This window comes from Perkinsus marinus (assembly GCF_000006405.1).
Source record: "Perkinsus marinus ATCC 50983 genomic scaffold scf_1104296958712, whole genome shotgun sequence".
Classification (NCBI taxonomy): Eukaryota; Perkinsozoa; order Perkinsida; family Perkinsidae; genus Perkinsus; species Perkinsus marinus.
This window is the reverse complement of record NW_003206658.1, coordinates 1335045-1360320: the sequence shown is the minus strand read 5'-3', so window position 1 is coordinate 1360320 and position 25276 is coordinate 1335045. Positions and strand designations below refer to the sequence as shown.

Genomic DNA, 25276 nt, shown 5'->3' with positions numbered 1-25276 from the left:
TCCCGAAGGTTATTGTTATATCCTGAAGGGTTGCTCCATGGATCAAATCTTCGCCATCCTCTTCCTAGCGAATGAGTCCAATATCGATTACTGTGCTGCGCATGGTGTGTTATCGTGCAGAAGTTAAGTGCAAGTAGTGCGTTTACTGTTATTGTCCAAAGGTCGTAGTATTGTATGCTCTGGATCGAGTTCGCTTGTGTTCTTCTTAGAGCTCATCAACTGATACCGCGACACCTTTTCGGTATCATCATTGCACATGTTCTTCTGATTCTCCTTGGAAGAATTCACCTTATCGCCAGAAACAACACGCTAAGCACCCTACATCTGATCAATAGTTACTACACGGTGGAGTAGCGTCCCTTAGCTCGTACACATGGAGTCCCCACCACCGGAACTTAACGAAACGAACGTGTTTTGCCACCATTATCTCAAAAAGCATGATCCCTTATGAAGAAAGTAGTCAAGAAAATTGTTGGAAGTTGCAGTCTGGAACCAACTGGGACGGCAGGGCCCCAACCCATGATTCGCTGAAGTGTGGGATATACTATCATGTAACTCTTGGTTACCACGATGCATGTACATTGGATAACGGCTCCGGTCGGTCGAAGCGGTTCTCCGCGTACTCGATGAAGTTCGGCCACGTTAGTGCATTTTAACGTGATTGACAGCCGATCGACACTGAATCAACTTATAATTAATTCGCCCATCCCCACCAAGAAGCTCCACTTATCAACCCAAGATCCCTAAAATGAAAAGGGCGATTAAAATGATTATGAGCGACGATCGTCTTTAGCAAGTAGAACAATATAAGAGCCCAACTGTGCATAGTTTCTATCAATCCCCCATAGCAACTGATCGGCGTTTGTCTTCTCTCTCGCTATCGCCTTGCATTGATCGAGTTTAGTCCTACTGGCTGAATCACGCTCGTAGCCTGGCGGTAGTCGCACCTGATTAACTACGTGATGAAGCAGAAGGCAGCACGAACTGACCATGGCATCGTTGTAGCCTCCTGTGATCCAATCGGACAGCTGTATTGCATCACTAACGGATTTTTGAAGACCCATACCCGGAAAACGAGGATCTGTCAGGAGAACGCAAGTAATGAAGGCGACATTCAGGTGGAATTTTCTGGGAGTTCATCTCACCCATATGCAATGATGCCATCGTGCAGACGCACTTCACTGCGAACTTGGCGCTGAGGTTGATAAGACTGAGTAAAGCAGACATTCGTCGATCCATTGGTAAGGTTTGGTCGATGCAGTCAGCCGCAGCAGCTACGAACTGTGGGCTTGCTGCTAGCACAGGAGGAGGGGGTTGCCGGGGAACTGGCATTGTTGTTGTGCCTCCAGCTGTTGGAGTCTGATTCAGTGTTGATGCCACTGCTTGAGTCATACGTTGGGAGATTTCATCGTTTCGAAGGGATGGAGTATACCTAGACACATAAAAGACGCTGTTTAGTAGTCAGGAAGACCAATAGGACTGTAGACTCAATTTTATGGAGTCGAATCAAGTCGAACTTGATAGTGGGGGAAACAGACAGTCGAGGGTCGAAGTCCATGGTCAATTCGCGCTGAAATTCCGCAGTTCATACTTAAGGATACACTTGAAAACATGACCCAGCGGCTCACACTATATTCTGGGGTCGGACGCTGGCCAGTGATAGACTGTTGCTGCCTGGAGTGATCACTTCGACCACCCAACGCCCGTCCTCCTCTTCCACCAACCATCCGACTTGGCCGTTCCGCTGCGGTGATTTGCTCAGTCCCGCCAGAGTCACCCGCATTCCCTTTATCCATGGTAAAGGTTGGAGATATGCCTCGGATATTGAATAGAGCTGTCCATGTTTGGTCATAACCAATACACGGAAGCCATCGCGGCACTGAGGAATCTCCAATGACGCAAATGTAAGAGAGGGTGACTTACGATTGTCGTCGCAAAGACTCCTGATAAGTCCACCCGATGTGGCATCTCTAGGACGAACACACAGGTCCCCTCAGGCCAAGGCAGAGGACGAGGTGGTGGAGGAGGGGGGAGAGAAGCAGTTGCTTGGCTGTCTTCAACGGCTGCCATTACCACAGCAGGTCACCTCTATTATTCTAAACTGGTCGAATTCGCGCCTCGCTCCGCCAAGTTGTGCGGATGATATTTAGCGCTCGCCAAAAATTGCGGAGCGAGCGGAGCTTATGTTACTGCGCACGAACACTCGTGTACGTGCATGCGTGCGTCCGTCCGCGCGTGAGCAAAAATTCCGACCCGACCACGGCGATTCAGAAGGCAAACAGGGTATGATTCTGTCCCCCGTTGACTGCTCATCAGCGTAAAAAGACAGCGAAAGTGTCGCTGCTGCTTCGCCGCTTATTTTTGACGAAACGTTTTTCCACACTAGAGAGAAACTGTTAGCTCAGTACGTTAGTAACCAGGACTTCCAACTGAACTACCCAAGGTCTAATCCAGCGATTGTCGTTTTCATCATATTTCTTTATAAGCAGACACTTTACACTGGAGACGTCTATCCACGCCTTCTGGCAGGATGCCCACGCTATTATGGAGCGTGCTCGGCCATGACGACGACACCAGACAACGCCCGACAACTTTTGTTTTCTAGTCACCCAATTTAAATAAATAAAATAATCACCCAAAATAATTTCAATTACCGCCCGTTGATTTCTTGATAAGAAGCTTAGCGAGCTCCACCCCTTCGCATCGAAGACCTAGTTAGCTCACTCGACGACAGTCCATTTGCTCCCAGGATGCATCGGGAGTGTTCAATAGACCCCTCCTGAATTTCGCGTGCTCTTTCAGAGCTGGAACTAGCGCGTGAGAGACAATCGGAACGTGAGGAGAGCTTTCTTTAACACCACAATTATTCTCCCCGTACAGTATGTGACTGAAGCGGCTGAAAATTGGTTGAAAATTGAAATTGGTTTACGCTGGTGGCTTTGACAGTTGAGTCGAGTCTGGTGGGTGACGTTGGTATGTCCGCCAAGCCCTGGTGACACCTAACTGTCCCCTCCTGGACCAACCTCCATCAGCGTCACACTTGAGTATCCCTACTTGCAATGGGGTATCACTAGGAATGAGAACCTGAATGTGAAGACTGCCGCAAACGCCAGCTATGGAATCTTACGAGCGACGGATTCGTTCTTCCTGAAAACTACACTCTCCAGCACGTTTACTCCCAGTCTGGGAGTCCCAGGGTCCATTCACATCTTTGTGAACAGAATTCTTTCAGGTGAAGTTCTGCGGTGTATGACTACTCGCATCGTCCAGCTCTTCACTCTAGCTGCTAAGCTTACTGTTGTCTGTGTCGGGCAGGAAGGTGACCTTGGTAAGATCTCCACCCGATGAACATTCTCTTCGTGCATTGTTGCTTCAGAGCCCATCGAATACGTTCCGATGCTCTCTTTCTGTGACGGCCGTGGTCAATTCAATAGAACATGGGCGGTGACTTTGACTCCCAATATCGAGATAACCGACCTTATCGAGAAGGGTTGCCGTTGTAACGACGGCTGGGCGTCGGTTGGCATCAGAAACGAGACGTATTCCTATTACGTTATTCGGTGAGTCCCCCCTCCTCTAGAGCTCTCTTATTTTCTACTGTGACAGATTCTGTGCGTTGTGGACTCGAGGCTACGACTACAGCAAGGACTTTGAAGACAGCTATTGTGCTCCCTTTTTGTCACTTGTCGGTCTTCTGGACTGATCTCAATAGATATCGTAAATGTGCACGAGTATGCCGCAGCTAAGAACAGCCTCGTTGTCAACGTCTCGTCCGGGAACCTGCTGTAGGAACGTTGATTTGCCGGATTTACGGTAACGGTTGGATCAGGTTCTTCCGGAAACGCCCTTACGAGCCCTTCCTCCCACCACATGGCCCGGCGCTCGTCTGTAGGTCTCCTCCTCTGTGATAGAAGATGATTGATGTTTTTGTCAGACCATGTTTCGCGGCCTGGATGGTGTAAATATATTTGGAATATTATTTATCAGATTTGCTACTGCGAAAAGGATATTTTGAATATCACAACACCAACTGGGGAGTACCTCGTCATCAACGAGACGTTAAGTTGATTGTTCACTCTACTGTCAGACAGGAGGGGCCGTGTCCGCTCACTATGAAGGTTTTCCCGAGGCTTGTAGATGCCAATGGAAGAGGGTCTGCTCATTGGACCAACTCCCCTCCACCTACCGTTCCTATACTGCGAATCTCCACCAGCTCTACCAGTTCTCCAGCAATACGTAGCGCTACTGAATTCATGCCTCATACGATGTCTTCAGTCTGCAGTGAGGTATGCAGGTGATGATGAAACTAATGTGTACCCGAACTCGCCTGTCACTACTCCTGAACCTGCTACGGAAGAGGGCGAAAGTGAACGGAACCGCGTGGATAAGATGGGTAAGCACCGTGGTTCAATCCGAGGCTGGGGTGTTTTTCTGCCATCAGATCCTCTCGTTTGTGGGCAAAACGGTAGATGGTCAGAGGAGTTTCGAGTATGCATCTGTACGGCCGGGTGGAAGAGCGAGCCATCTCTGGCCGATCAAGGAACGTACATAAACACCACGTTGGGTTGAAATCAGCTTTCCGTACACATTAGGTTTTGCAGCACCAGGAAGGCTCTCCACGATGCAAAGGTGATTGGTGAGATTCTCCATCCACGAGAAGTGATACTGTCAGGTTTTCCTCCCGGATAACGATAGAGGTTTCGGCACGACCATCACATTCCTTGTCGTGGTGGCATTGATTGGCAGTGCACTCTTTTCCATGTGAGTTTGGTCACTGCTGAGTCATTCAGGATTGCCTTACAGGTGGCGTTGGTATCGGAAGGGCCCCGATCGCTATTCTCAAACATGGACATCATATGTCGCGCCCAATCATCCCTATTATTCATGAATCATTTCTTAGTGGTATAATTAGGATTGTTTGTTGCGACTGAGCCAGAGTTCAGGCGATTAAAGTATGAAGTTCTTTTCCATGGCTTCATCACCTCATCGTTATTGAGTTGAATGGGAAGTTGGTGAGCTGGAGGGGCTACCTAGCTGGGGCAGTGGGCTTTCGGTATATTCAATACGAGATTAGAATGCCTTTGAGAACAACTCGTCGATGTTTCTGATCGTGGAAGTGATTGAGGAGTAATCGATCCTTTGGACAACATGGGGGTGAAATGAAAGCGAGGACGGAGATGTGGGAAGAGGGGGAAAGATCAAAATTTAGAAGAGATGGAGTTGAAGGAGGCAGTGGACATGAGCTCGCTTGGGAACGAGGATAGTTGTCAGCAGACAGAGGTCTCTCAATTGCTAGTGATTGACCACTGGCAGTTGTATTCGGCACCGTTCCGCAGTAACAAGGTTATTGTAAACTTAGTAATTTGGCAATCGTATTGAGAGCAGTAGCATTTTGCTGTGCCATGTTCTATCAGTGTTTCGCTGTTGGAGATGTAGTGTTGTGTTCATGACCATTGGCTATAGTGTCTGGGAGCGTGAGCCACTTGAAGCTTCATTCGGTGATCTTGTTTCCGTTTATACTCCTAGGCACCACATGTCGGTGATACAATCGCACCCTCGGTACGGTCTTGCAAATAGCTCTCGACCGATTGCAGAATGCATCATGCCACTCATTTCTACCTCCATAACACTCCGCCTGGTGGATGCAGAAGTTGCAAAAGAACCATGGATGCCATAACGTGCGAGGCATTTGCACGCGTGAACTCTCGACCGTTCCCTCGAGAACTGTGAGCGATATCGATTAGCTAAGTGACCTCGTGAGTGCCCAAGTCACCCCGCAACGACGGGCGCCTCTCTGTGTGGCCGGATCCGATCTCCCTAATCATCGTCCATCCCATCACTTACAAATCGAACGCTGCTCAAATCAATGTTATTGAAAACAGCTCATGGCATTTACGAAGTGCTAAGTCGATCAGTGGACCCACAACTCATTCTCGTCGGTCCGGTAAAAGTCTCATGCAAGGCGTCTCTGATCGAGTCTATTAGTTCCTCATCAGATGATGTCGGTAGATCAGCTGCTATCAGTCTTGCTGTGATGCGTCTGGCAATAACCTTCCATAATCGACAGTCGGAAAGACGACAAAGCATACCCTGCTAGCGACAAGACTCTCTTCCAAAGCGGCTGAGATGCTGTAGGCAATTCGTCAATGAGATCCGCACTCAAGCTCCTGATGTCCACCATCATCACCTCGGAGAGGGCGAATGGGGCTGGGGCATCTGGGAAGCTCGACGGAGGAACCTGAGCGGCAGATCAGAGCGACCAAGAGAAATACAAACAGTTAAGAAGTGTACAACAAGTGTGGTAGACAACAGGAAATTCAGACAGCAGATAAGCGGGCGCTGTCAGAAGCGACATGAGAGTATCAATCGAATTTCACCACAGTTTGCTTACCTCGTCTACCTCCATGGGAGAGATGGTAGTAGAATCAGGGTTATTCCCTGTGTCCGGATTGAGTCGACGGGAGCGGTACTGTCCCGTGCTCTCCTGTGTCAGAAACGCTTCACGTGAGTCTCGACGTTCTTTCATCAATCTACACATCGCTGAGGCAACACACTAACCCTAACGAGGTTGAGCTCTACGCCTTACCAACAACGTTGTCATCGACACACTGACACTTCAGAGTTGCTCGATCGATGAACTCATTCGCCACTGCATAAACCTACAAGACATGGAACGAATGCTGGTACCACTAAAAGGAGAGTTTGATTGGGAACCACATAATATGGAAAACCCTCTTCAGCGGAAGCAGGAGACCCAGCCGTGTGCACGAAATATACAATACGGAACCCCAGAGGCCGTTCGAATCCGATAGTCTCAGTTCAACTCCGCATAAGAGCATACAGAGATATGGATTCAACCCCTTTTCATTTGAAGGGTCGACTTCTGCGGATGACTTTTCCCACCAGTTTACAGAGGATCCTGCTGAATTATACGTTCTTGCATTTTTGGCAATAGTTTCAAAGTCCGCCACGACTTCCGCCACAGCAGTATACTCTTCACAATCGTTCTTACGCATCATATCTTCAAGACACATAGGATGCTCGATGATAGAACCTGCTCGAACAAGATTCAAAACAAAATCCACATCACAATGAATGCTCTGAGTCAATCCACCAATGTTCGGCACCAGATTACAAGGGAGTGCCAGAAAGAACTAATTCAACGAGGAAATTCACCGGTTGATGCTAAACAGTAGAGTGTAAGGCACATACGAAGCGAAGCGAGGCAAAGTAATGCCAGCGTCGTCTTACTGTAGTCCGGATAAGCCTCTAGGCTAACAGGGGTGTAGAACCATCTACGATAGGCTGGGAACTCTCGCAATGACTTCAGAATTTCACGAATCTGTATGCGTAATATGCGGAACCTAAGCTCAGAGAGAACCACATTCCGACCAACTGAGAGAAGGGCCAGAGTGCATTTGCATTGTAAGCTAAGTAGGAGTTGTGCTCACCAATGATCTTCCTCTTTCCGCATCGTTTCCATTTCCTTGCGGCTGATGCTTTGCCACTTAGCCAGAGAGGCTTCATTAGGTAGTTGTTCAAATCTGATGATACACGAAATCGGCTTGTCAATCATATGCACGTAAAAGCTGATATTTCAGAACGGTGTATAGAGACTAGCTAATCGCAAAAATGATCTTCCCGAATTGCTGAATCCCAACGCGACGGGGTAGCATCGACTATACCACTACAGCTCATCGATTGACCGTTCTGCCATCCGATGGAGCATACGCGGTGAGCAAGTCATGTCACATGAGGATCTAGTGCGGCAGTGACTGAACTTCCATGCGACAGTGAAGCAGAGTTTCTCAACCCATCAATGGCTCACTCACGAACATCTACAGTGACGGACTGACGAGCTACTTACTTATACACAGTCTTGGGAAGCTCAATCGCAGCGCATTGACGAGCATGCTTCTCCCTCTGCACCAAACGGATGTTTTCCTCAACCTGAACTCCATATAGTTTCAAGTCCAAACGACGGCACGATCGCTCCTGTATATTAGACTAATGTCTTACCTGCTCAGCGAGGAGCTCAGCTAACCATCGGGATAGAAATTCATTCGACAGATTGTCCAGATTGAGTTCCAAAACGTCAAAGTCAGCTGACCACGGAGCAGGATCCACATCACTTGCCTCAACCGTGTGAGTGAGGACCTTTCATGGACTGTGGCAGACGTTATTGTTATAGGAGGTGAATTACCAGAGTGAGAACGCCGCTGCCATGGACAGCTACTCGAGACGTGAGTATTGAAGAAAGGCAAGTGCATGCTTCTATCATAGCCGAGGTCGATCCTTACAATGCAATCTTGTCGGTAGTGATCCGGCATAGGCCTACCTTCGTAGTCGCCAGCCCGTAATCGATCTTCTAGACAACGTACGTCGTCTGTAATAATGAGGAGTGATGGAGTACTCTGCAATGCTGCATCAATCGTGTCTAGAACCTGATTGGAGCTGATACCAGGAGAAGATCAACGAGTCCTCAATGAGCTACACAAAATCAACCAGACCGGTGCTTACTGCTTGCTGGCCCGTGGTCGCAGCGCACATGTCTACCACAAACACACCGACTCCGCGTTCCTGTATGGCTAGGCTCACTCCAGGCAACACATACCTGAGCCGCCACAGACTTGTGTTTCCATAACTAGAAAGACGCTTACTGCAGAATACTGGTGGGGTCGTCAGTCCTCAGGATTACTCCTGTAGTTGGCGATATAGCTCTACTGATTACCTAATGTAGCATTACATCAATATCGCTCTCTTGCTGAATTTTCTGTGCCGGAACTTCCCCGATCAAGGAAAACCATTTTCAGTCTGGCGAGCACTACCGTAGTGCCACTACGCGCTTTGTGCCCGAACGGAACAAAACAAAGTAACGCGAATCTAGTAACTGGGGTGCGATACATTTGCTGTACTGTTGCATTCTTCTCGGTATAATATACAGTCGAGCGCGCATTCCGCATCAGGTGGTGTACATAAATGGGCAAGCTGCTAGCTAAGCTGACTCAGTCATTATCGTCGAGGACATCAGTCATTATCGTGCCTGGAAGAGTTTCTGTGTCGGGCCTTGTTTGACAGGTCAAGCCTGAGTCAGCATACGTGGCAATACCATCCCATCCCTCCAGCTTACTTCGGAAGGAGACATCACAAATACCCAGTACTTTGGCTACGATCTCACTAATTGCTGGCTGTGCTCTACTGCTCCTTCCCAGTGTAGTTGGGACAAGGATCGTCTTCGGTGTCATTGTTTGCTACACAACAATGTTGTGACAACATCTCTCACGGTCTTGAACATACTGTAGTATGTAGCACATGGCGCTCTCGGTAGAAGTGGGTGTACATTTCAAAGTCTCGCTCGCAGAACTCATATCGTGCAACTGACCGACTGTCGTGGTTAGCCAAAGGCGACGGTCCTTCATGGAATCATCGACACCCTGCCCACTCAGTGAGCAGCACTGTTCACTCAATCAGCCAGTCAGTTCATCGTTTCATAACCCGACCCACCTGTATGCGAGTGGTGCAGACTCATATGCTCGCGATCTCGTTTAGACGAGTACGATAGCATAACCCCAGTAAATGGTAGTTTGCTCACCTTGGTCAAAACAACGGGAAATGAGGGCAATAGCAGGGTCTTCACCGGCCAGAGGTCCTTTCAAATTCCAAGCATCCAAGTGGTATGTTCCAAATTACGGAAGCCATTGTGCAGAAGTTTCAGGACATCGTGAAATGAAACGTTACTCGGAGACTTTTCAGTAAAATTTACTGGCTTATTTTCAACATATCGATTCTACGAATCGAAGTTGCGTAAGTCAACACTTGGCTCGAGCATGTTGACTAACATCTTGGACCTCTTTGTCCTACCTTCCGTGGCGACTCGGCAGAGACCTCGACACCAACTGAGTTGACATCTTCATTGCTTTCCTCCTGGCCAAGAGCTCGGAGAATCGTCGCGCAAAGACGAACGATTTGAGATGAAAAAAGTTTTGAAGTTAGCGGGGACGCCACCGCCAAACCTGAGAGAACCAGGCGATAGTAATATGTTGGCTTGAACTCTCTGTATTCTAACAATCCGGGAGACCACTCTATAATGGTTTGGATCACTCGCCTAGAGGGAGATGGTTGCGTATGGTCTTGAAATATAAAAGACATACAAGAGTCGCAAATTCAAAGGCTCACTCGCGCCATTGCCAGCAATGGTGGCATGTTGGGACCTCCTTCTAGTGCTGGGAACTATCTTCTTCAAAGCTGCGGTGAAGTCAAGTGGTGTAACGATCACATTGGACGCCGAGACCATCAACTTCTGACGAAGGGTTGACCCTGGAATGAGGACAAATGCTGATCTTCGCGAGCTTTGCAATACCAGAAATACGCCAGGTGCGAACGGCATACTCCAGTTAGCTCCATGCTAAACCGGCAAGAAGCAGATATTGTGCTCAGGCAAAATATCTTTCATTATTACTTTTGATCAGAACTTTTATTATTATACCGAGATATTTTTTATACCGCAGAGAAAATCCCGCCAAAGCTTAGCCCATCAGCAAACCATTCAAGACTCACTTCGCTTTGCGCCGTTCAAGTCTCCAGAGGTCTGTTTGATAGCTTCCTCGTATATTTGGGGATACGTCCTTCTGACCGCCATCATCACAGCCTCTTCGGTCAGAGCCTTCAAGTCTGCACCTACGACGATACCAATGCCGCATCATCGTATTTAATTACGAATTCATATTCACTATCATTGTTGAGGAAACACAAGTGTAAAAGATCACACGCGAGCTGTGCAGCAGACGAGGACCCCACCACTCTTATCGACTACGAATACAAAGGATGTAACGGATGTCAACTACGCCTTACCAGTGAAACCTGCTGTTCTCGAAGGATCACATATCCAAGCTGCTGTTCCCGGCGGCATCTGATCCGACCGCCACCTCCGAGTGTGGACCTCCAATACGGCACGACGATCCTAGTAAGGAGCAATCACGTCGTGAAATTCCAAGCTTGTGATAATCATCAACTTAGAACGATACAACAGGAAAATACAGTTCACTTTTCTCAACAGGAGAGTTCCGAGCAGCGGAAGACCGATATAGCCTATATCATATAGGGGGATACAACAGGAACTACTGGAACCGAGTATCACTAGAACTGATATATACAAGGACCGTACAATCACATCCTCAAACCGAAGTAACTCAAGGGTTGCTATAAATCCCAACAGTCTCCATCTTTCTCGTATACTCATACGGCAAAAGCGTGCATGTGAATCCTAATGAAGCACAGTCTCCCAACGTACTGCTGCTCCCCTAGGAGGGGAGAATCGCAACTCCTTATCGAAGCGTCCTGGCCGTCGTAGCGCTGGGTCAACGGCATCTGGACGATTGGTCGCAGCCAGCACGACAACACGGTCACCTAGTGCAACAGTAGATATACTGAATACCGTTGGTCGAGTGCTCCTCACCTCTCCCATCGAGACCATCCATGAGGGCCAACAGCGTAGCGACAAGTGAGCTGCTATGACTCGACCCTCCACTAGCTACGGGATCCGACGAATTCGCCCCACTGCAGCCTATGTTACAACATGGCTATCAGAGCAAACGAGACGACCTCACCAATACGGACTGGTGCTAAGCCATCAATCTCATCGAAGAATATAATGCTAGGCTGAGCCTTCCGAGCCTGGTCGAAAAGCTCACGAAGGAGCCTCTCGCCCTCGCCAACCCACTTCGATAAAACGTCCGCTCCCTGAGATATAGGGATCACGACCGTCGAGCGGAAACCAGCAATTTAATACGTAATAAGTAATATGATGCAGAGAGTGTATCCTTCTAAATCATACTGAGACGCCATTGGAATACACACAAAAAATATTCATGCAAACGCAGGATACTCTGGCTACTATGGTGAATCGAAGTGAATTCCAAAATTTAATGCAGCTTCATCTGCTCTCACCTTTCTCATGAAGAAGCTCACTTTAGCTCCCCCACCAAGACGAGAACAGCTGCCAGCCAGACACCTATCAAGTGGAGTTACTCTAGACCAATCATTATGCTCAATCTAACCTCGCCAATAGAGTCTTCCCAGTACCCGGTGGACCATGCAAGAGTAGCCCTCGTGGAGGGGATACACCCAGACCTTGGAACAGCTCGGGGTATATTAGAGGAAGAAGCACCTAAAGGAAACACAGTGTTATAAAACTCTGAGTCAATCTGAATTAACTCCGGATGAAACAAAATCGTAATGATACAGTTATGATGAAATTAATAGCAGTAACAGGAGAGCTGTGGTCGCTACTCGAACGCCAGTTTAACTAGAGAAGGCAGCATTGGAATATACATATGTTTGGGTTCCTCAGCTTGGCTCGGGGGTTTCCTCCGAGAATCATGGGAATTCACACATGTCTTGAGGTAGAACCGTGCAGAAAACAGCGAAAATTACTTAAATTCCCCCCACCAGAAGGTGTTGGACTAAATCCATGTTCGCTTTCCTCAGCTGGGCTCAAAGATTTCCGTAGTACTTACATGCGAAATCGGGTAGAAGTACACAAAAGGCGATGAGAAGTTCCCGAATTTGCCCGGAATTTCTCCTCGTCATCAACACATACTATGTATTGACGACGATGAGAAAATTGTAGGGGAATTTTAGTAATGTGTCACATAGTTGATCAGTGCATATCCCCCCCACACTGATAAAGAGCACAAGCTGGTCATACGTGCGATAAGGAGCCTTGCATCTTCTTGACAGGTCCTTACCGATTCCACAACGTGATGTATATGCCTCCGTACAGTCTCCCCTCCAATAGCATCCCAGCTATCCAGCTCGCTACAGTCGATGGTCTCATTGAGGAAGCTTATCCCTCTCCCTCCCGCTGACCCTCCTGTAGCCAGATTGGACTGCCCTATACGGCTTTCCAGTGGACCCGCCATATCTGAACAAACCACACCATTCAGAATATCTATTTCGCGGACAGGGACGTCAATTTCTGATATAATTCCCCTACTCCTCGAATTGGTGACCTCAATCGCGAAATATGTGTCCAGGTGTGGATACTAAGGAGGCTATGGAATAATGATACTCCCAAGAGGAACCTTCTTTGAAACGTGACACAATGTGCATGACAACGCGGATTTTAAAGCTTCTGGCAACGAATGTAATCAACCGATCTATTCCGTTCCCTCGTATCGTTGCTGTCTATTCCCACACAAAAGCCAAGATCGTTAACGAACCGACGGAAGTTGCCTCCATTTCCTCACCAGCTATGAGCTGCTCGGGTCGCTTAAGGAGAAAGTTCGTTTCAACTCTACTCCCTGTACCATCTTTTCTATGCCGCTTTCCATCACCATATCTGAGGTTCACCACAAAAAGATACAAAACAGGTCTGCAGGCATACCGCTCCTGTCACTATATTAATGAGCCACCGAACCACGAATGACAGTTCGCACGCCCTTCCTACTCCTCGCTAGAGTCCGTAGTATACCCAGCATCATCATCACTGTCATCAAGACGGTATCTATGTCGCCTTCGACTGCTACGTCTACGACTTCTTTCCCTCCGACCACGTCGTTTCGATCTGTGCTGTGCGCCTACGGATAAGCTACGCATTATGATCACACAGAAAGTCTATGGCTTTGACGGGGTTGTTTTTTGTAGAATCATGAAAGTCTCGGAGACTGTGATGAGTTTGGTGAACCTCGAGGTGCTGTTCAAGTAGTCAGGAGTGACGGAAATCTTTGCGAGGTTCATATATTTAGAATATTGTATAGGATGTTCCAATGGTGTGGTATGAGAATTATCAAACAAATTATGCTAGGCATCGCCGATGCCGCATCGGTTCACTTCTGTCCTGATATGGTAATGCCACTCACGTCGAATGTCACTCTCGCGCTGATGACTTGTCGATTTGCGAAGATGTCGAGGATGCACCGGCTCGGGTTCGAACCTGCGCGGGAAACTCGTCAACCTACCACTACAGACCACATTATCCACCTGTCAATTTCGACACGCTCTCTCTTGGGGTAGCGATGAGCATCTTGCTGCTCAGCCTTCACCTCGGCTGAACTCGCTGGGATCCCTGCCCGACGACGCTCCAACCTTCGAGCCCTCTCGTCCATCGCATCGGCCTGGTCGTGGTCTGAAGCCACATGGAGGGACAAATATCGAGGGAAAGACCGTTAGACGCAGAGACCGTCATTCTCGTCGGAATTATGGTATTATCAACACCATATTGTTACTATAACTTTCATTTAATACCGTACTAAATAGCAAGTTCCATATACGAGGAATATTGGGTATTTCTTTCACTATTCCGATACCTTTTACCGTGAACAAATGGAGCGAAGGACTCAAGAGACGAAGCCGATGGCCGCAGCCTTAGAGCAGATTGTTGCATCATGTATTGCTCGTTATTAAGGACCGCTTCAATTGATACCTTTTATCATCATCAATAAGGAATTCTCATATAATCATCTCAACTAACAGGATCTTGATTTATATACACATAAGGATGGTGCGCTGATACAGGAAAAGTCCGACTCCGCGACTCCAGGATGGTAACTGGGACCCGTCCCCGGTTCGAGGTTTGGTATCCCCGCATAACGGAAATAGATAGAACTGGTCAGCTCCCTATGAGAGCTGCCAGATAGTCGTCTATTTAGTGACTAGTTACTAGCCAGTGTTGGACTAAATCCGTGTTCGCTTTCCTCAGCTGGGCTCAAAGATTTCCGTAGTACTTACATGCGAAATCGGGTAGAAGTACACAAAAGGCGATGAGAAGTTCCCGAATTTACTCAGAATTTTCGTATTGTCAAGGACACAAGTAGTTGACCATGTGCACACCTTTCCCTGTGAGTCTAGCGCGAAGCATCAAAGGGGTGAGGAGACAACCTCACCAGTGCTGTTGCTGCTGCTGCTACTGCTGCTCTCTGAGGAATGCCCGTCACTCTCGCATTCCTCGTCTACCATTATCTGATAACACGCATCGATAAACCAAGAAGAGGAATAGTTCTGAATGAGACTGCAGAGAACTGCAAGGATGAATGAATAGGCTAAGCACACTCAAAGCAGCCTATTGTATGTTGGTCATCCCCATAACAGTACTAGTATGTTCGCGCTTTAGACTTACATCACGCTGGAGACCTCCAGTCGAGGCAAGTTTCTGGGCCTTCCGCCGAGGTCCGCTATCATCATCAATTGGCATTGCCACCTATAAGATTTTTTCTGGCGCAGCAGATAAGCGATTAACTCCATAATCCAAAAACCCAAGTTCAACCCCAAGCTCATGCAAAAATGGGCTTACCCTTTTCTGCATCACAGCAGCTCGTGGGGACCGACGAGGGCCGATGACAGAATCGTCAACACGAGGGGAGAGATTGACCGGTGAAGATCCGTGCGATGATACCTTAAGTGTGGTAAACCACTAGAACACAGCGGTGCACTTACTGAGCCTATCCCCGAGCTATTCAGCCGTAACGACCTGCGCCTAGTTGTTACTGTCATTAATAAATCACTACAACTAGCTACAGTATGAATCTCACAATAGTATCATCTGAACACCAGTGCTATACCAATGGTTGTGAACAAAACCGAAGAGTTCTCGTGGGAGACATCCGATGACTTCATTCGCATGAAATGTCTCATCGCTACTTTCCCTGCAGGAAGACTACGACACAGGTAATGTCATCCACAACATCTTCCTAACCATCAACATGGACTGGCATTCAGACCAGTTCCGATCACATTGGACTCCCATCGTTCTGATGCCTCTTTGACAACGGCTCTCGCTGCCTTACGGGAACTCTCTTGGTTGTAGTACCTACGACTCGAACACACCAACACTGTCCATCAACACTATCTAGGAACTATGGAATGTATTCCGCACGAAAAGAAATTTCCATCTGTGCCTCAAGGCAACGAGCCTTATGAAAATGACAGAGGCCGCCGAAAAGGGGAATGCTCATTGCCAAATCGCGGAGTAACGAGCCAAGAGGCGTACTTGGCCACGGTGTGGACAACCTCTTCGTTGGACATGAAATCCCAAACGCCATCGGAAGCAATGACCTGCATGAGGAATTCAACTATCTCATTTCGTGAAGGATGTTGAGAGCGAGACGCAATCGAGTATGACGCATTCGAAGCAAACAATTAACACATAGCTCCTGTAGCTCAGTGGTTAGAGCGACGGTCTTATGAGCCGTAGGTCGTGGGTTCGACCCCCGCCGGGAGTATTTGTGTCCTCGTAACAGGTATGTTGTCCAGTTCACTCACAATAAACTTATCCTTATTTGACGTATCGTGCTTGGATATCTCAGGTTCTGCGATCACCCCCGCGCTTGCTGCGATCGTGTCTCCAAAAGCCCTCGACATAGCAAGGCCCGGTAGGTCCTGGGAAGGATGAACCGACGAATCAGATAACGGCATTTCAGTTGACCTGATTCTTCAGCCACACTCGGCTCGGCCCCATGGGAATCCCGAGGACTCCTATACGGAAGGGCTCAACGCGACCACCCATCTTCGTGATTCTTCGGAGCTCATCTGTTCGCGCAAGTCCACGCAGCTCGATAAAGTTCATTAACCTGGTCACCAGGGCTGTCAGGTTTGTGGTCATTCGATAGTGGAACTGCATTCCAATGACCAACACCAGACCGCTGACCAAGTACGGCTCGCGAATCTCCAACGTTGGCACAGTATCTGCCGACTCGGAGGGTCCAGGCAGCGCCGTGACGGATGGACGCGAAGCGAGACCAGACCCACGGCACATTTTCGAGCCTTTGACGAATACGGAGATGCATGCGCTCCCACTGAGTGTGACGTCCTGACACAAGGCAGGATGCTTCAATGGGCCGATAAGTTTGTATGTTGAGCAACTATGTCCACTGATGGTGACACGACCAGGTGTCACGATCTGTCGGCCATAGGTTAATACTCTACGCCACCGGACGGCATAGAGATGTGCTCACCACATCCGCACTCAGCACCGTCTGATTGGTCTTCCTGAATGCCCTCTCTAACGCCTTCCGGGTGCTCACACTGGGAAATGTACCAATTGGTCAAAACAACCGTGCCAAGGACCTACCCCGTCCGAGCCAGCTCTCTCATCAGAGACTCTGGGAGCTGTCGACTGATCAAACCACTAACCTTATGGCCGTTCTCACCGTGTCCATCAGCTACACCGAAAAATGAACAGTGCAGAGCTCGATCCTGATACCTCCAGTCCAACAGCAAGATCCCTTACCCAGCCCACCTCGACAGCCCAATGAGAATCCTGATTCACTTTATGAGGGTTCACTGGTATCCTCCCAGTCTGACTAAACGCTGCATACTCAACCACTGGACCGCCGACTCCAGCTGATGCCGACTCGATCGGACCTTATCATCACACCTAGCCCGGGACACCCTTCCCTTTATACTTCCACCAATAAGATTATGATGCTTTCGCTCTGACCCCATCACCAAGCCGTCCGCCTCATATCTGTCGAGTACTCCGAGGTTGAGGATGCACGCATGCACAACTTGGGCTCACCCCATCTTTGGACTAAACTGACTGAGTCGTCTCCTCGCCGCATTGTGGGTCCCTGGCGCTCTTTCAGGCTCCCTACCACGCCGAGCCACTGAGGGGTGATCACTAAGGACTATATGCCGGTCGCTGCCCCCCCATGAGCACCGCCGCGACGAGGATTATAGTGATCTATTCAATAGGACACGCCGGGATGGATGGTAATTGATTGCAAACTTCCATGCCGAACATTATCATCAGTACATCCCATGGGAATATCAACCGGCCTGATGAGACTGTATTTTACCGTATACCTGTACAGCTCATACTTTCCAGTAAGTTCTGTCCAGGAGTGTCACTCTAACGGAGTGCGCCTAGGGGCCTCACGACAGAGAACTTTTTAGGGAATATAAGATGTACATGTTCATCATAGAAATTTCCTCAAGGTCCTCTATTGCTATCACAGGGATCGATCCCTACTGATCAACATACCGCCCATTAGACCAACTTTGAGACCCACTAAAAACACTCCTACAGTGATAGTGCATATAGTGGGTTATACCAACCATATAAGTCCTCACCTCTCGGAGCCTCAGGAGCCAATCGTCTTCTATCATCTTTAACCCCAGCCCGCATAAGACTCGATGGGGGGGGCAAACAATGTAGGAAGAAACAGTACTGAATATTCCACCTAAGCTTCTTTCCTTTCCTACAATGTTTAATCAGAAAGAAGATTCGCAATCCCGGGCCTCTAGCTCCATAGCGTCGACTAGGCCGTTTTACACTTCCACAACAACAGCCCTCGAAGTGAAGACGATGATAATACCCCATCCAACAGAGCCTCAACAAGCAGCTGCTTACACTCCACAGAAAAAACTTACTTAGTCCTACCTTGAAAAATACTCACTTATTTACTTAGGAAAATCCAACTTGACAGCAATTCACATTAGAAAAATATCCGATTAGGAAATTAATGATTAAATGATGAATTGATGATTAAATTAGTGATGATTAGGAAAATAAAGTGATAACAATATTCACCTTTTTAGTATTTAGGAAATTCACTTTTCACTTCGAGTAAAATGCAGTAGCGAAAACACCTCGGAGGTTTCATCATTACATCCTCTCAGTTACCCGAAAAACCCCATCCCCCGGGCTGTCCATTAACCCCACTCAAAGTCCACCACGTAATGGAAACGAATACGTGAGAATAGAAGTAGGACCCCTACCGTCGCTTCTGAATGCTCTTCCTAATAGAGGACGCCTTCGAGCCAACCATTGGTCCTACCACACCATGAGAACATCTTCCTCCACGCCACGCACTACCTCTATTCGCTCCCTTGTTGATAACAACACGCTTGCCAGCCTCCTTCTTCGCCATCAAGCTCGCGGTCGAGTTCATCTTCCCTTTCATGAGCCGCCTCGCGACACCTCCAGAAGTCGCCTTTTTCATTCCCGCTAACACCGACAATCTCCTGGCCGACTCCGACCGTTCGATGGAGGCTTCCTGTTGTGAAGTTACGAAGGCCTTGAGGTCCACTTCAAAGGCTCTGGAGGGACAGAAAAAGTATCATCATAATCCGATGATTCACTGGAAGTCGTGATGGATTCACACTCCTATAGGAATCTTCAGGTTCCCTCGTTAAGATTCAAAAGAGGCCCGAAAGTGTACCATCCCTTACTGGAGGATAGCTTGCGAGTATTTCGCCATGGACCTCCCTTTATCCGCCTCGACGAGCTTTTCCGCGGCTGCAAAGTGCGGCTCTCTGAAAAACACCAAGAAACGCAATTCCATCCTGCTCCAACGGGAACGTATACTCAACAGCCACGAACAAGTCCAAGGTCCTCGGTTCGAATCCCCGTGAGCACATCTACCTCTTCATGAAATCCATTGCTTGACGTAACAACACCGGATCCCGTGACGCCGTAACACCAAGAGCAGCCAACACCCGGCGAGTCGACCTGAAGTTACCACTCAAAATAAACCCGCATCCCAACAAGGAGGGAGCGACAATTTATGATATTATAGTTTCTCGCAACCTCCTCGTTTTCAACACCAATATTATACTATAGTAGTAATATTATCGATAGGTGAGACATACAATAATAGTAATACTATACTGGACGGCAAACGCAAGGCAAGCAGTGACATCTCTTCATCCATTTATCATGAATGATTTATGTAACCACGGTGGTTAAACCATCGGAGGGCATCCTCCCAAAACATGGAGACAGGCCACAACCGAGTCGCCAGCATATTTACTCACAAAGGCCATCATGGCTGGCACGTGGTAACCAAGATACCCCGCTAGAAGGAGGCATGCGACGGTGAATTCTAACCCACTTGAGTGACTTCACGACTTACATTGATATCAGCTGTACAACCGTGGCAACACGTGTTATCTCAATGCTATCCTGCAATGCCTATACAATTGGCCGTATTCGCTCAAGTTATTGACGACATACGACCATATACAATACACAATAAAAACGGTTCTACTTCTATGGGTTCAATCACCCGACTGGTCGGATTCCGAATTTGACGAATGGTAACGGACATTGTACAAAGACCGCACGAAGCGCCCTGTGAAACGGACTTGAGACACTAACTATATTATCGGATAGTCAACACTACCCAAACTCTCCGCAAACAAGTTGCCTTAAGACATCCCAACGTCGAGGTCGATTGTAATTGTCAGATGATGGCCGACCTCGTCGGTTGTCCCACCAGCCGAAGCTGACGTTGTCGAGCACGAAACAAGCATGCTGAAAATAGCAACCAAGGGTCGCGGCCAGGGAGTATTGAGTTTTCACGATGTTGGCGATTGGTCACGAGCCCAGTCGAGACCCAACTGGTTACAATTCGTAACCTGTTGTCTGGAGATGTTCGAATGTTTCGACGCGGGTGCTTTTGATGCGAGTTGGAGCAAGTTGGTCGCCGGGGTGAATGAGTGCGGGCTGGAGAGGGACGGGCTTCTAGACGACTCGGGGGTCAAAGGCTTTGCCGGTACCTTAGACTCACGGGTGCAACGATGGATGAACAGGAGCTGCAAATATGCTGCGAGGCTTGATCGCTGCCTTTCTATTCCCAGCCTTCCCCCTCACGTCCATTGGGGAGTGAGCCATATTGTCTCCTCTCCAGAAGTCCGTACGCTGTTCTGCTAGAGATCTATCATCGTCAGACCTTGGACCAGTAGCACCATACTTGAGTGGCGAGAGGATTTCAGGACTCTCTACCCTGCTAGCAGGTCGGTGCACATCGCCGGCAATGTCGAGGGAGGAGCCGGTGCGGGTGGCATCATTAGCCCAGAAGGGGAACAATGAAATGTTATAATATTGGATGGTCCCCATTAAATGGGGTATACCGTATAAATTATACTACTTATGAATCTTATCACGGTTTATATGTTATTACATTAATACTTTATTTCAATATCAGCCTATTTTTCATAGAGCAATGTTCGGAAATTTCCTTTGGTTGCTCGGAAATTTCAACTAATGCGATTACACACTGGGTAATCGGGTCGGTGAATCAAACGTCCGAGATTACAGACATTGATGTGATTTCGCCGAGCGGAATCTGCTCTTAGATAAACCTCACGGCACTACAGTAAGAGACAAATGTACGGGGACGACCAAGGATGGTGACCATATACGATAACACCAGTAGTAGTCCTCCTAGGGGGAGCAACCTCCCCTCCCTTACCCCTGCATAAGTTGGACATTAAGCCTCGCACCATCGTAACCATAGTCAACGCCGGATGAGGAACCAGATGTAACGGCCTCACCAGAGGTAACCAGCACCTATTGAGGATAAAATGACGGGTGCAGGGATCGAACTCACGCCCTCCCCATAACCATAACTCTCACAAGATACAGTTGAGGCCCTTTCCCTTACACTAGCGAGCTGACCAACATCCAGATCGGGTTTGGATGGAGTTCCTCTCTTGGACGCCTTCCTACTGCGGTTCTTATTACCCATCAGGAAAGATACTAAACTGACCTTAGAAATGATCGAGCCACGGAGACACACATATCTTAAAACCAATACCACTCCTCCCTCAACCTCCCCTCAATCACACCGTAGCACACTCTCGAAAACCTACAACACCACTCCCCTTACTAAATCCAGTGCCTGCTAATCCAACACACTACTGCAGATCAAAAACCCATACCACTCCTCCCCGAACTCCAACTCAACTCCATCACATTCAAACAGCATAACAGAAACGTGTCCAATTACTCATCCAACGATCACAGGCCAAAAACTCTCTTCAAAAAGCCTTTCTCCCTCTTCTCCCTTTTAGCCTCTTCTAATAGGAATTTCTCCTCGACTTCCCGTTTTTTCGCAATTCTATGCAACATATCCTTTTTCTGCGATTCCCACGAAGCCGGCAACAGGTCTAAGTACGCCCTATACTCCCCTTTCTTCGCTACCTGCAGTACTTTTATAATCTTCTGAATCTCGCCGGCCTCAAATTCGTCCTGGAATTTATGTATATACGCCAGAAGGCGCCCCAAGCGAGATCCATCCCTCATCCACGCCACGAAATTTCCATCCGCATCTTCCGGCCTTTCCACATTTTTCTCAATCGTCTCGGACTCTATCAAACCAAGTAATATATAACACGCGTCCGCCGAACTCATCTTGCTAACGTTCGTAACATTATCCTCAATTCCAACAACAAGCTCACTACATAACCGATCACCTAATCGATTCACCAATTTCGCTATATCCACTCTATCTTTCACTTTCCCCATCTGCTCACTGCACTGTGCCAACCTAGCGAACTGTGCCGACCCCATATACGCCACGCTCGCCTCCAACACCGGAGCTATATCGTCAACTATTTTCTCCAGGGCATCACATTTACAATATATCCATATTAATCTCACTAAATATCTCGGTGTGATATCATTCCGAACATGCTCTTTCTCATGGAGTATCTTTGCCAACCGATCAAGATATTCCTCATGGTAGATGCCCAATCTCGCCAACGCCCAGGCGATCGATATGTGACTCACCAACGGTATGGTCTCTCCCAGATCATCAAGTCTATGCTCCAACTCAGGTAACACACATTGCATTATAGGTAAATCCATATTAATCGTCTTATCCGTAGCCGCCGAGTCAGCAATCGCCACTATTATATCACACACCTCCGCGGTGTCATATCTGTCAGTGTGAAAATACAACTTTGCTTTCCTCGGCTGAGTTTACTCACAACACTCGCAAACCAAGTAAAATTTCCCACGAATCTCCTCAAAATTTATATTTTGTCACCAACACATGTAGTTGACCATGTGCATACATCCCCCCTCCAAAAACACCGTCCGGACTGCATCCACATCACAATGAACTGAGAATTTCTCCCACTACTATTACTATGATAAACACTTACTCTAGTAACCGAAGCCACATCCTCGAGAATTCAATTACCCACTAATTCTGTGATAATTCACGACCATTACCGCGCGCCACAAAATTCCTCCCATATCAGCCTACCTCTCCATAGCTTCCTTCAGTCGCGGTATCAATATCTCTCTCACCGGATACCCTTGATTCGTCTCCTTCTTCTCAATTTCGCGCCGCGCGAAAGTTCTCACCAAGCCGATCAAATTCAGCGCACTATAATCGTTTATAGTTTCCTATAAATCCATTCGGAAACTCATCCGCATCTCATCAGCCTCTACCTTGATTCTCTCAGTCAGCATATCGAACAGCTCCGTATCGTCTGGGAATAGAGTCTGGCAAGCCGGAAGGATATCAACCTAATTAATACCAAACACATCCGGTCCACCACTGAACGACGAAGATAAAAAAATCAATCTCAACCGAGTTCATACCACACCAACAGCAACTCGCAGCACACCTCTTCCAACAAACAGCACACAAATAGCCCCACTTAACAAACTGAGACCCTCCTCTATTACAATCTCGATAGCCGTGAAAGCCACCATTCTCGACTTGATCATCTCCGCCAAATACTCCATCAAAGGCCCATTGCCACTCGTATCCCTCCTGTAGGTGTATAAAGCGTACCCACGGGCCAACTGAGTCAGCTCGGCCGGAGTATATGTCTGAGTTGGAAATCATCACAACCAACCATCGTAAAATATCCGGGGAAAACCGATTATGAACGATTATTTGGGAAATAATTACGAACGATTATGATGTCGTGCCGGGTTTTCCCCATCTACTACACCTTTCATCGACACCAACCCCCTCCTATCACTTTGATATTAAATCTGATACAGTTCTCCATATGCGGTATCAACGTCTCCTCAATGAAGTCCTCAGGGAGCCTCGACGGCATCACCAACGCCTTCGTCTCCTCAGGGGACATAACCTTCCGGACCCTAACAACACCAAACAAGAGTGTCAATACTCACCCCACTACCAAGGCCAGAGTAATTCCATTATACGGACAAATTTCAATGAACAAAGATTCCATTGTCATCGACATTGCGACAAGATGTGCTACTCTACAGCGATTGAGATCAACAACTCATCTACCCAAATCACATATACGACCTTTCGGACCTCATCCGTATCTTCCACTCCTAACCTCAAGATACCCTTCCTCCCCCATCACTACCGCTTAGTCCTCTCAACCACAGCCTGCCTATCAGCCCTCAGCTCCTCCGACAGCTCAGCCCCCGCCCATTCCGCTCCTCCTCGACTATGATGATGATGATCATGGGAATGCCATCGCTTGCTCACAACGCAGCTTCTACTCGACGCCCTATACCAACTTCTCAACAACATCCGATTAAAAAACTCTAACAAAAACCTCCCGCGCGCCACGAAATTCCCTCCACAACTCTTTCCCCCCTTCCTCTAGAAACACTCATTTCAACGTAGACTGCTGCTGCTGCCCGAACTTGACCCCACTAACTGGGCACACTCTCAAAGTAGGATCAGCACACTGTATGTGAACACATATGTTATTGGGGTATACCACGAACGGTCTCGAAGACACATCTCCGTCACTCGCCACAAATCTCCGGTTGCATATAGGGCATGCTCTCTCCTCCGACATCACAACATACCTAATACTAACCACAATCACCAGCATCTATACGAAAGCGGAGTTCAACTCCTTCGCCGCTTGGAACCTCCCAGGTTCCATCCCGGAGAAAATCATTTTTAGTGACAAATTATTGCTCCGCATATACTCATCGATATCCGAGATCATCACAACAAGGCGTTACGAAAGGCCCGAATGGTCTCTTATCATTCTTCGAGGTGTCATTTTCAATCATCCTCGCATTCCACGAATCGACTTTAAAATCAACACCATCGTCCATATCTCATCCAATACCACCTTCCCCTCTCTTTCTGCCACTCCGAGCATTCTTCCAAGAACACCGATCCCATCATTTTCTCCGCAGCCATCACAGTTCCCTCAGCTGTCACCGGCGTAGACACACATGCTGATCGTAGGTATCTACTCAATGAACAAGATACCCACCGATCAGGTAATCATCCAGGAACCTAGAACGCTCCTAGGAGGATATCATTTTGATTTTCCGACATGGCAAGACATTCAATTTCGATGCATACGTCACATTAGGGGCGTTTCATCAACTGCTATCAAACCCTGGAGATTCAAATCATATCAATCACTGCCACTACTGCATCTCACACCCTCACGAAAAACGAGTTCGCCACTACCAATGTTAGAGGAGTATATTTTCACTCTCCTCAGCTGAGCTCACAATGTTCTTCACCAATTATAAGAGTAAATATACTAATTACGGTAGGAATGTACAGAAACTAATCAAAAT

The 25276-nt window shown here is 47.9% G+C and overlaps 7 protein-coding genes and 1 non-coding gene across 8 annotated transcripts; 2 read left to right on the top strand and 6 right to left on the bottom strand.

Annotated features, from left to right (window-relative positions):
- Positions 1-3249: 3249 nt before the first annotated feature.
- Positions 3250-3703, top strand: Pmar_PMAR011874 (hypothetical protein; the record flags this gene model as incomplete). The annotated part of the gene is made up of 3 exons (XM_002773961.1): positions 3250-3328; positions 3377-3560; positions 3607-3703. The coding sequence occupies 3 exons, from the start codon at positions 3250-3252 to the stop codon at positions 3701-3703; spliced, it is 360 nt and encodes a 119-aa protein (XP_002774007.1).
- Positions 3704-7863: 4160 nt separating this feature from the next.
- Positions 7864-8281, bottom strand: Pmar_PMAR011873 (hypothetical protein; the record flags this gene model as incomplete). Its single annotated transcript, XM_002773960.1, has 3 exons — positions 7864-7950; positions 8020-8157; positions 8204-8281. The coding sequence occupies 3 exons, from the start codon at positions 8279-8281 to the stop codon at positions 7864-7866; spliced, it is 303 nt and encodes a 100-aa protein (XP_002774006.1).
- A 1975-nt stretch (positions 8282-10256) lies between these two features.
- On the bottom strand, positions 10257-12920 carry Pmar_PMAR011872 (26S proteasome regulatory subunit, putative; the record flags this gene model as incomplete). The annotated part of the gene is made up of 9 exons (XM_002773959.1): positions 10257-10300; positions 10558-10677; positions 10852-10960; positions 11291-11406; positions 11456-11530; positions 11607-11739; positions 11947-12010; positions 12057-12166; positions 12747-12920. 9 exons carry the CDS (start codon positions 12918-12920, stop codon positions 10257-10259), a joined length of 945 nt encoding a protein of 314 aa, XP_002774005.1.
- Positions 12921-13800: 880 nt separating this feature from the next.
- Positions 13801-15190, bottom strand: Pmar_PMAR011871 (hypothetical protein; the record flags this gene model as incomplete). Its single annotated transcript, XM_002773958.1, has 4 exons — positions 13801-13837; positions 13981-14125; positions 14883-14958; positions 15116-15190. 4 exons carry the CDS (start codon positions 15188-15190, stop codon positions 13801-13803), a joined length of 333 nt encoding a protein of 110 aa, XP_002774004.1.
- Positions 15191-15632: 442 nt separating this feature from the next.
- Positions 15633-16410, bottom strand: Pmar_PMAR011869 (protein phosphatase 2c, putative; the record flags this gene model as incomplete). The annotated part of the gene is made up of 4 exons (XM_002773957.1): positions 15633-15686; positions 15730-15805; positions 15986-16050; positions 16258-16410. 4 exons carry the CDS (start codon positions 16408-16410, stop codon positions 15633-15635), a joined length of 348 nt encoding a protein of 115 aa, XP_002774003.1.
- On the top strand, positions 16145-16217 carry Pmar_PMAR011870. The gene has a single exon. It is a non-coding gene; the product is annotated as a tRNA-Ile (tRNA).
- Position 16411: 1 nt separating the features above from the next.
- Positions 16412-21467, bottom strand: Pmar_PMAR011868 (hypothetical protein; the record flags this gene model as incomplete). Its single annotated transcript, XM_002773956.1, has 11 exons — positions 16412-16894; positions 16950-17019; positions 17066-17190; positions 17234-17337; positions 18067-18194; positions 18715-18769; positions 18812-19035; positions 19168-19251; positions 19361-19447; positions 21192-21289; positions 21384-21467. 11 exons carry the CDS (start codon positions 21465-21467, stop codon positions 16412-16414), a joined length of 1542 nt encoding a protein of 513 aa, XP_002774002.1.
- Positions 21468-21739: 272 nt separating this feature from the next.
- Pmar_PMAR011867 (hypothetical protein) lies at positions 21740-23906 on the bottom strand (the record flags this gene model as incomplete). The annotated part of the gene is made up of 7 exons (XM_002773955.1): positions 21740-22089; positions 22195-22661; positions 22992-23134; positions 23180-23257; positions 23420-23566; positions 23722-23845; positions 23887-23906. The coding sequence occupies 7 exons, from the start codon at positions 23904-23906 to the stop codon at positions 21740-21742; spliced, it is 1329 nt and encodes a 442-aa protein (XP_002774001.1).
- Between the last annotated feature and the right edge of the window lie 1370 nt (positions 23907-25276).